We start from the raw sequence: 10930 nt of genomic DNA on the forward strand, positions 1-10930 counted from the left end.
TGGGTCACAAGAGATGTTGATGTAACAGGTTTCTGCAACAGGTTTCTGATTCCCAAAACTCGGGAAGGAAAAGAGGACAGAGATGAGATCTCAGGAGCACTGTGTTGTAAGACGTGGAGGCTGGTGATGCATAGGCTTTCTGCTCATTTCTTTGGACCAAAAGCTTGTAGTGTCACCCCATTGTTTCTTTCTCCCCGTGGTGGCTGGTTGTGGGGGAGAAGCAGTGCTGCCCCTGATTCTGGGGTACTCTAGAATAGCGGAAAAATGAGGCGGACACCTGAAGCCATGTAGTTAGTCTGTAAGTGCCCCTGAAGGACCATGTTGTTAGCTGCTGATCCCTGTCTCCTCTGTCAGGGGTATCCAGATCCAGTGAGGATAGTATCCCTGGGGGTCCCTGTGGAGAGCGTGCTGACCTGCGACTCTGAGGCTGCAATGCAGACCTCTGTGGAGCTCTGCTGTGGGACGTAAGTGAGTTTTGCTTGCAGTTGGAAGGTGTGTTTGTGGGCACTGGTGGCTGAGGTAGAGACATTCTTGCAAGCTCCACTCCCTGTCCCTGTGCAACTAAGTTTCCTCACCGGACAGATCTCGTGAGGAGAGGACGGGCAAGTTACAAAGCTTTGGAAGTCCCAGGGTGAGAAAACTTTAGCGAAATGCAAAGCATTTTTCCTTGCTTCATAGTCTGAAACAAACCTGGAAGCCGCAGGATGCCAGCAGAGTGTGGGAAGGGGGGTGTGTGGCCTGTCACAACAGAGCTTTGGCTTTGGGGTTGCAGGAGGGCTGGGGACCCAGCAGGAGACTCTGAGATGGTTGTTGAGATCCTGAGAGCACTGTGATTATTTTAATTAATTATCTTTGCCCTCTTCTGCTTTTAGCAGTAATGAGAGTAGAAGAAGAGTTAATCAATCTTGGGACAATGCTGACACAAAAAACCCCAGGAACAAATTGGCCTTTGAGCAGATGCAGCTGAAAATGAGCAAGTTTCTAGTCATGAGACCATTCTTGTGGGAGTAGTGGGACAAGAAACTGCATGGGAGTGGAGATGATCAATTCTTGTGAAGCTGTCTGGAATGATTACTTGTGGTAACAGAAACTGAGACACTGTAGTTGTTTTCTTATGCAGTGTTGAATAGCCAGAAAGGAAAGGGGAGGTTGTCAGTGCCCTGTGACTGCATAACTACCCTGTGACTGGAGTCTACTGGCCAGTCTGTGAGCTGAACTGACAAGAGAGTGGTGGAGTTCGAGGGAAAAATTACTTTCTACAAGGTTGAGTAGCAGCTGAGTAGAAGAGAAAAATCCCAATTCATCCCAAGGAGAGGAAAGCAAGGCAGAACTTGGCTGTTATGGGCCATTTGACAGCAGCCTGCTGGGCAGTAGCACAGAGGTTCCTCTGCAGTAGCCTCAACTCTGCTGAATCTTGCCTGACAGGGTGCCATCAGGATTTTAGGGAGGGGAAAGGATTGAAGCTATTGGGATTGGGGAGGGGCTGCTGGACTTGAGACTTTTCTAAAAGGAAAGCAGGCTTCCTGATTTCTGTTTCCAGAAAGCAGCTTGTTTTCTTTCCTGTTCTCTGCTGACTTTGCAGGCACCTTCTACAAACAGGAGCTATGGAAGATCTGGCCATCATCAGTGAGCGTCAGCTTGTTAAAGGGATTAGCCGTGTCATTGCAGTGACAGGGGGACAAGCCAAACAGGTAAGAAATGGGAAACTGAGATTTCTGCTGTGTCAAGGCAGTGCCAGAAGGACCTAATTTCATAGGTTCTGCTTAGACAATTAGCTTCCCTGTGCTTTGGCTGGAGCCTCTCTGCTATGCCTGATCTGGCTTCCTCCTCCATCCCTGGACCCAGCTCTGCTGCCATACCTGACTATTCACCTCCACTCCCCCCATCCTAGTCTCTTGTCTCTTTGACCTTCATTCCTCCCCTCAGACCCCCTTTCCAGATAAGCGCAAAATATCAGGAAGTCTAGACTATAAATTTCAGTTCCCAGGTAGGTATTTAAAGGTGTGATTCTTTGTGCTTTGGTTTCACCTCCTGCCTATCACAGTTGGATTTGCGTTTTATGGTTACAGGGCTCTGGCCTCATTCTTGCAGCCCTTTTGCTTCTTTTCTTTAGTCTTTTTCCTGATAAACCGTGGTTATAGTCTGGATGAGTCTGTATAAAAAGTAAGCAACCTATTATTGTGTCCATGAGATCGCTCTGTCCTTTGAATACCTGGGAGTGTCAGGGGCCCTGCAACCTTGCCCGCTTCCTTTAAGGCTGCAGTCAGAGTAGAGTGACTCACTGTCAGTGGAACTGGGAAGACTAAAGGCAAAGCCCACCCCTGCAAGTCTCTTGCTTTTTGGCTGGCTGTCCCCTGTGCATCTGTGTCCCTAGCAAGGCTTTTCTTGGTGCAGAGGAATAAAAAGCTGCAGGGCACGTCTGCATGCTTTGCTGGAAGTGCTGACCTGGAGAGCCCCCGAGAGGAGCTGTGTGCATGTGTTAATCAGACAAGGGAGACTGCAGGCATGAGGGAGTGACCTGAAACAAGGGATGTGTATCCTAGCTAGGTAGAGCAGTCCTCACTGTCTACAGCTTTTCCTATATACTCTCTGCTGTCCTGGTCTGAAGTCTAGCAGGACCATCACCAGGGCACAAAGATCTGGCAGAGAGGAAATGCTCCAAACCGTAAGGATTTTCACTGGTAAAAAAAGCTTGTGTTAGTTTTTTTTATTAACGGTAGCATTGGTGTTGGGGAAAGCAATAAGAAATGCACCAAGACCAGCTGAACTGGTCCTCGGGAAAGTGCTTGAACAGCTAATGAGTTTTCTTTAGTTTTAGTGTTTCTTTTGTTTCTTCAGTCATTAGTTTCAAGATTGCATTTGCCAATGAAAAAAGAGCACTAAGAAGTAAACGGGGCTCCCAAGTTTTTCTCATTGAAATCCTGATGATTTGATGTGAGATACTGAGGAAACAAATGCATGACAGGTTGGTCCCCTGGATATAACCATCTATTGTTGGTTGCAAACCTAGAGAGGAGCGTTCTATTTCAGTGTCTCTTGGGGACAGTTGTTCTTAAAGCCTCTGTCTGTAGGTGTCTTCCCACTGGATCCTGAGCAGTACTTCAGTGGTTATGACCCTGCTGCCTCCCCACTTTCTCCATCCCCATTCATTTTTTCTCTTGATGTATTTGAAGCATTCTCTCCCTCCTTCTCTCCAGGCCCGGGAAGTAGGCCAGTGCTTGGCTATGGAAGTGGACTCTCTCTCCCTACGAATGAAGCAGAGGAGCACCTCTATTCCTGAGATGCAGAACCTCTCCAAAGAAGTGGGCCAGTTGACCAAAGTAAGGATTACACTCCTGTACAGAAAGATCCCAGCGTGGGCTCTATACACTTGAGGCACATGACTTCTTCCCTACGAGGTTCACATCTTACCATGGTCAATAGCAAGGGTGTGTTGCTACCTGCTGGTGCCACTTTGGTTGCAAAGATTTCAACCAGTGCCTAGGTGCCTCTGTTGCAGATGACCTGCTGCCAGAGGGAATGTGAGAGAAGACAGCAGTGGGGAGGATAAAACAGTGAAAAAGGATTCCCAGGCTTTTCCCCAAGCTTTAGACGCCCAGCTGAAAAGAGAAAGCTACACACCACAGTGACTTGCTGGCCTGATCACATAGCGATATAGGAGGGTCTGGGAAGAGGCCAGACTCCAGCCTGACCTCCCAGAAAATTAGCAGTTTATTTCTGGGTACAGTTTTGTGTCCTTACACAGCAAATTGTCTTACAGGTGGTGGGTGACACTGCAATGCCCCAGTGGCAAAGAAAAGAACTACAGACTACCCTTAAAGCACTACAGCGAAGAGCCAACACAGCTATCAAGAAACTGGAGATGCAGCAGGTACTGTGGCAGCAGCACATTCACTTGCAGCCTGCTAATAGCACTGTGTGGCATACACCAGTGGACCTGGTGTCTCTGTCACGCTTGACAGCCACTCAGTCACTAGGGTCCCACTAGAAGGCAGAAGAAAGCAGGTACAATCACAGACGGTGTAACGCAAGCCCTGTGTTGGGTTGATTTCACTGGTATTAACCAGGGCCATCATTTAAAATGCAGTGAATGACTGGGCTTTTGGCACCTGCAAAATCACCATGTTTCTCTGCCTGTGAGGATGGAGAGCCCCATATCAGCACTTTCGGCGAACACCAATAGGTGGATAGGCATCACTTTGCTGTTTGTACATGGAGAAGATGGGGTGACCCTGAAAATGGGCTTTACAAGGTCACGCAGTGAGACAGTGGCAGGACAGAGCCTTTCTCCCAGTCATATAGATATTGCTCTGGCTTCCCACTGCATTTGTGTCTTGCTAATTTGCATGATTACATTAAAAGCCCTTTGGAAATGCTTATTTGTGACTTAGCGTTCTCAGCAAGAACTATTCTTAAAGTAGGAGCATCTTGCCACAGGAGCCTGCCTGAGTCATGTGGCGATACGTAGGCCCAGGAGAGAGGCTGGGGACCGAACGGGTTACTCTCTATTCCGCTTTTGAAAGGGTTTCATCTCTGCTTGCTTTTGAGGAAGGAGGGTTGTACAGGTCTTCATGTGGAGATTTCAGTCTGCCAGTCTTACTTCTGCTAACATACGTTCCCCCTCTATCCCACAGAGCAGCACTTCCATTCCCTATGTACATAAGTTGCACACATATATCCCCATTCAGCCCACCCTGTGCCACCTGTAGCCCCTCAAGTGCTGTGTGTTTCCTCCTCCAGGCTAAAGAGAAGGCACAAAGCCTACTAGCAAAACATTGCAACCAGCCTGTCATCATTGATACCGTCCCAGCTGACTCCCTCTCTGTAAGTAATCCACAGGACTTGTTGGCCCAGCGGTACCTCAGGTGCTGCACACAGAGGGAGCTGCTGGGCACGTTTTCTGCTGCATGCCAGTTTCCTTTGCTGTAGCCTGGCCCCTCTTCTCCTTGCCTCTCCTAGATCCTAATGAAGGTAGTGAACCAGCTGTGTGACAAGTCTCCTGGCACATCAGTCCTGCTGCTCAGCCCTCAGGTTTCTGGTGAGGTGCTCTGTGCCTGTCAGGTGTCCAAGGTAAGCAGAACCCTGGTAGAGACACAGGGAATCTGCCTGCAAAGGGGGGACTGGACCCACTGCTCAGCAGGTCCCAGTTGGGGCTTTTCCTGGGGTTCTGCCCAGTGTTGGTGGTTAATCACACAGCGGTAGGACCTGAGATGACCATATTGGGACCAGATATGCTTTCAGTCTTTGCTGGGCACAGATATCCCTGGATCCTCCAGGCCGTGTTTGCCCAGGGGAAGGACACAGCATTGACATGTAAGCTCAGCCTTTGTGGTCCTCCCAGTCATGACTGCCTCAGGTTAGTGAGGGCCCAGGCTGGGTGAGGAGAGAACATTGCTACCTTTCTTCCTCTGGACTGCAGAGTGCCCCACAGTCCAAATTACTTTGCGCTGTGTCTCTTCCTCAGAATTGCCTCCCCGTGTTCTCTGCTGCTGACTGGGCTATGGCTGTCTGTACGCAGATGGAAGGGAAGGCAGGAGGCTCTCCCATCGTCGCTAAGGGCAGTGGAAATGCCAAGGGCATGCAGGGAGCCCTGACTGCCGCACTAGAGTTCGCTCAGAGTAAACTCTGAAATAACTCTGATGCTTTGGTGGCAGGACAGCTGCATGCAGCCCAGCTGCAAGCTACGTGGACACTTGATGCAGAGCATGTGTTATACTCTGCTGATGTGAAAGGTTTAGCAGCTCCCACACTGAACATTGCTGCAACCACTGCATTGGAGCATTTGGCTTCTGGCCGTTGGGGATCAGCAGAGACCCCGCTCCTGATCCCACTGACAAAACAATGCTGCCTCAGCGTGGACATATGGGGATTGAGCCTCGGAAAGCGCCAGTTGCAGCGGCAGAACCTACTTCTTCTGGAACAGTGCAGTTTTTGCCACAAAACCAGCACCGAGAGGCTCCATGAGAGCATGGGGAGATGGCACAGTATTATCCTAAAGCCATTAAATGGTAGAGAGTGTTTGATCCTCTGATGTTTCTTGTTAGCTGCATCTTTTTTTTTTTTTTCCCTTCTTTTTTTTTCCTTTCTGCACTGTTCTGGCAAAGGGGTTTGTTCCGTCCCTGCAGCCTCACAAGTCAGCATGCACTCTTGTAAGCAGTCCCATCCTACTGCAGAACTCGGAATACCCATCTGATCAAAAATGCTACTATAATTTTGAAATGGGGAGAGAAGTTCCCCTGCTGCCTGTGGGCTTAGCTTTTTGGGCTTAGCCTATGCTTGTTAGGCTATGCAACAAGTAGTGCTAAAGCCAGTCCTCAGTACTGAAGCACAGAAGGATTAAAATCATCCCAGCCTCTACCTCTTTGCTTTGGATGAATGTTCTTATCCTTGTTTCCTCCTGCCACTCCCTTGTAAGTCCTTCCTTCTCACACTGTCTCCTGGCTTCTTACTTACCAGCACCTACCTAAAAACCGTCATGGGGACTGTTGCTGTGTTGCAGCATGGAACTCCCTGCAGCAGGACACTTAGCCTTGAGGTGAGCAAGTCTCCCTCCTAAACTGGTTGTTTTTCACGAGTGCTAGCAGACACAGCAAACTCAACTCATAAAGACATTTCAGACTTCATTGTTAGAGTGATGTCTAGAGCTCTTAGCCAAAGCATCATTATTTTAGATACTGTATTGACCTAAATAAAGAGAGATCACAAAAGGTCGCTGATGCAAAGGTGCAACAGGATAGTGATACAAGCAGGTTTTCACCCTGTGAGCAGCAACAGCAGCCTGACAGGGATGAATTTCACCAGCAGGTAGGGTGACTGGCACTGTGGAGGGAGGTGGAAGAGGCAGTAGCTGTGTGCTTTTGGGGAGAGGGGGAGAAGGGTGGAAGCACGGTGATGCTGATGGATGGGGGGCAGGAAATGGCTGTCACATAGATAAGAATTGGTGAAGAGGATGTGCTGGGGAATGGCCCAGTCTCCTAATGAGAGACTTCCTCTGCTTTTCTTAGCTGTCTGTGAGAGGGGGAGAGGGTGAATAGCTGCTGTAAGCAGAGCGTCCTCTCCCTTCTCTCTTCAGTGAACAGCTCACCTGGGGAAAAAGGGAGGTGGACTTACAGACGTCATTAGAGGACAAGGGGTTTTCTTCCCTATCTCAGTGGCTGTCCACCCCAATATCTTATATGTGATCCCTAAGGCTTCTCATCTTAACGAAGTGCCAGGAAGCTGGTTTTGTGCTTGGCTAAGTGCCTGGTATAAATATGAGGACTTGGAGACAGAAGGAATCGGGAGCCTTTAGGGGCTGGTGGTGCTCCCCATTATCCTCCTCTGCTCCTCCAAAGCACTGACAGCTACAGTTGCAGCAGGACTGCAGACCTTACCTTACCAGAGAGCTTAAAGCAGGGCTTGTTGTAAAGGGGGCTACGAGCCAAGGTCCCTGGGCATCTGCCCCTGTTGCCAAGAGTTCAGCCATCAGAGGGGTGCACAGGCCCCTTTCTTTCATCACCCTGCCAGTGGGGCAGGTTGCTGCTCACCGCAGACCCTGCCTGCATTCCCATAAGTTGCAGCAGAGCAGCTCTGTGCTTTCTCAAATTTCTTTCCATTTCTGGATGCAGAGGTGCTGCTGGTGCTCATAATATCTCTGCAAGGAACCTGAGCACAGGGGAGAGCTGGAACATCCAGCCCAGCACTCCAGGGACCTTGTGACGAGGCTGGTAGGGTGCTGGAGAGGGTGCGTGGAGTCCCAGGGGATGGTTCGTGCCGTCAGTTGAGAGTAGCGTTAGTGCCTGGTGTTGCACAGCTCCCATGTTTCACTTGGGCCACAGCAGTACCAGATGCAGGGAGGGGAAGGGGTGCTCTGTCTTATTGGGAAAGTGCTTTCCTGGGGTGCTTTTTTGTTACTGTATTAATAGCTGCTACAGGACATGATGTCTCCTTTTGGTATTGGAGAGTAGGTGTGAGGAGGAGGAGAGGAATGCTGGGTTGAGCTGCTCCTGCACCATGCTCCAAAAGCAGAGCCTGAGCTTGCCAGCAGCAGCCTTACGAAATAAACCCCCTTCAGCCTGACTTTTTAGCTTAAAAATCACTGACCCCTTGTAAACTTTTGCCCAGCCCCTTAAGGGGCAGGGGTCTGTGCACTGACCTTCAAGGTAGTGCCTTTACTGATGGGGAAGTTGAGCCCCCCTCATCGTTCCCCTGGAGGGCCAAGGGCAGCTGCTGCAGAGGCAACCGGAGCGGTGGCCCCTGGGGCCCTTGGAAAGAGGTCCACCTCTGCTGCGGGAGCTGTTGGGCTCTCAGCACTGTGCAGTGAGTGAGCAGCAAAGGCCTGATGGCTCAGCACCCCAGCTCTGCTCTCCCCCTCCCATATCCCATGGGAAAAGTGTCTCCCTGCTCTCAGGGTGACAGACCCAGCCCTACAGTGAGAAATAAGCCCCCACCCCCCAAGCAGGGGCACTAGGGGTAGGCTTAACAATCCTTTAGCCACTTCCAGGCCACTGGGGAACCAAAAGGTTTTGGTTACATGACAGCAGTTACATGACAGTTGGTTACATGACAGCAGCTTGGCCAAGCGATGGTGGAAGATGGGCAAAAGGAAAGGCCCGCCACAGCCTTGCACTGCACGCACGCCAGCTAGCAAGGGTTATAGGGCTTCTAAAGCACAGTAGGCGTGTCAATCTGGCCATCCTACGTGGAGTCTGTGGGTAGTCTTGGGTGACCTCTGCAGCCAGGCTTTCCAGAAGGCAGCCCAGAGTGGCAGGAGGCTGCTGAGGACCAAGTCCCACAGCTCATCAAAGAGCTCTGGAGGTGGTAGCAGTACATCTTTGAGCAGAGAGCACTCAACCAACCTGCACAGCTCTCCCCAGCTTCTTCATACCCGTGGCTACCTGCAGGGTCAGCTGAAAGACCTGCTCAGGCTGGGAGGAGTTGCTCTGCAACAGCCACGCACCATGTGGCATCAGGCCAGTCCTATACCATCTCCACACCAGTTTGGTATCCATGTTCCTCAGCTTCGGCACCTCCAGCTGGAACCACAGGCCCTTCTCTGCATCTGCAGCAGCCCCACCACTCCCTGCACCCAGGGCTGCTGCATCTTCTGTACCACCTTCCTACAAATGTTAAAAACCAGCTGGTCAGCAAGCAGGGCTGCAGCCTGCTGCAATGGTGCTGGCTCTTCTCCTGCCTCAGCCAGGGCAGTCTTGGGGAGACCTTCCAGCTTGGAGGCCATTTGCTTTCTCCTCCTTTGCTGCTCTTGGCCTTTCTGGGCATGAAATTCAGTATTTCCTTTCCTCTTTCTGAGCCTGCAAGGATTTAAGTGGGTCATCAGTGAGGTCACGGCATAACCAAGTCATGGTCTTACTAGATCTCATAAGCTCAGTAGCACTAAACCTGCTCTGTAATTGAAGGAGAAAAAGGATCTTATCCTACTAAAGAGCAGTTTTTTTGAGGCATCTGTGGTGCCCATATCACCCCAGGCTGGTAAAGTGGGTTGCTGCAGTAGAAATGCTGGTTTTTGAACCGTGGCCATGCCAGGCCATCGCTCATCCTAGGAGACAGCATTTCCTGCTGTTCTCCTGGCGAACCCCCAGTGCACAGACTTAACCTCCCATTCTCCCCTTTCCCTGCCGCAGAAGGACAACATATTCACATCCCGTGCTGCAGCCGCAGTAGCTGCCATGTTTCTGCCTGGGACATCCTGTGTTTCAGTGGCGGGTCAAGTGATGCTCAGCTGGGAGAGCTTGGGGGAATGAAACAAGAGTTTTAAACATAACTCCAGCCAAAATAGCAGCCTACATTCCCTTACGGTCATCAAGGATCTAAGGCGTGAGCAGTACCCTGGGCACATATTTGCAACTCGAAACACACACACACAGAAGGGACGGCAGGAAGCGGGAAACTAATTAAAGAGATGATGGGGTTTTTGCTGTGAACAGGTGCTGTCAGGTTGGCAACACCTCCGTAAGTCCAGATGGACCCCGAGGTCCCTTAAGGGCATGTGCAATGCAAGGGCTTCCAAGTCCCAATCCCAAGCAACTACCTGACTTCAGCAGAAGGGGAGCAGAAAGTACACACGTGTCTCTTCTCACCCGCTTTGCTCCAGGAGCTTCGCTGTCGATAGCCTGGGCTGCAGAGTGAGAGGCTGGCACGTGGCGCCTGCGAGAAGCCCAGCTCTCCCTAGGGTCCCCTGCCACCCCCAGCCCTGGGGCTGGCTGCTGTAGGGACCTGAGGCTCCGCACCCCGGGTCCCACGGGACTTCCTGGAGGAAGGTGTTGGGATCTTAGCGGCAGTAGCAGAGCCAAGCCATGCAGAGGATGCCAAACGCATGCTGAGCCACAGGCTCAAAAGCCATGGGGCCTGGTCCCTCGTGCCTGGAGCTGAGCATCTCCTGGAGATACTGAACATATCGCAGCATGTCCAAGCTGAGCTCTGCAGGGAGGGAGAGCAGCCCAGGGGCTGGTGCAGGGAACTAGAGCACAGCTCCTCCCTTGCTGCAACACCTCATCCCTGCCACCAGTGCCTGTAGGAGGTGGCCAGTGGGCCACGAGGAGCAGCTGGGGTCTCCCCAGCACCCATCGGCCACCACTACCACCACTTGTTCCAGAGATGGCAGCAGTAAGCGGTCTCCCAGCTTGCAGCCGAGCGTGGCACTGAGCCCCCGGTCCCCAGGCTGAGGCACACCCCCGGGGACCAGCCCACCAGCAGGTAGAAGCAGCAGATCCCCTGCACATGCGGGGACACCCTCCCACACCAGCACACCCCTCCCAAGCACCCCCTATAAGGATTCGCACCTGCACTTACACAGATCTCCCATCACACGATTTCAGGTGTGATTTCCCTCACGTCGCCTAGAAACACTGGAACAGGTTGCCCAGAGAGGTGGTAGATGCCCCATCCCTGGAAACATTCAGGATGAGGCTGGATGGGGCTCTTAGCAAGCTTA

General features: G+C 51.4%; 1 protein-coding gene across 1 annotated transcript in view; it reads left to right on the forward strand.

Annotated features, from left to right (window-relative positions):
* AARS2 (alanyl-tRNA synthetase 2, mitochondrial) overlaps positions 1-5755 on the forward strand; it is a gene marked incomplete at its 5' end in the record, with an annotated part of 17108 nt that extends 11353 nt beyond the window's left edge. Inside the window, 7 exons of the mRNA XM_009583462.1 lie at positions 355-464; positions 1583-1691; positions 3198-3320; positions 3761-3871; positions 4741-4824; positions 4960-5070; positions 5465-5755. Coding sequence (XP_009581757.1) covers positions 355-464; positions 1583-1691; positions 3198-3320; positions 3761-3871; positions 4741-4824; positions 4960-5070; positions 5465-5629 — 813 coding nt within the window. The remainder of the gene's footprint in view (positions 1-354; positions 465-1582; positions 1692-3197; positions 3321-3760; positions 3872-4740; positions 4825-4959; positions 5071-5464) is intronic.
* Between the last annotated feature and the right edge of the window lie 5175 nt (positions 5756-10930).

Source organism: Fulmarus glacialis, unplaced genomic scaffold, assembly GCF_000690835.1.
Source record: "Fulmarus glacialis isolate BGI_N327 unplaced genomic scaffold, ASM69083v1 scaffold39788, whole genome shotgun sequence".
Taxonomy (NCBI): Eukaryota; Metazoa; Chordata; class Aves; order Procellariiformes; family Procellariidae; genus Fulmarus; species Fulmarus glacialis.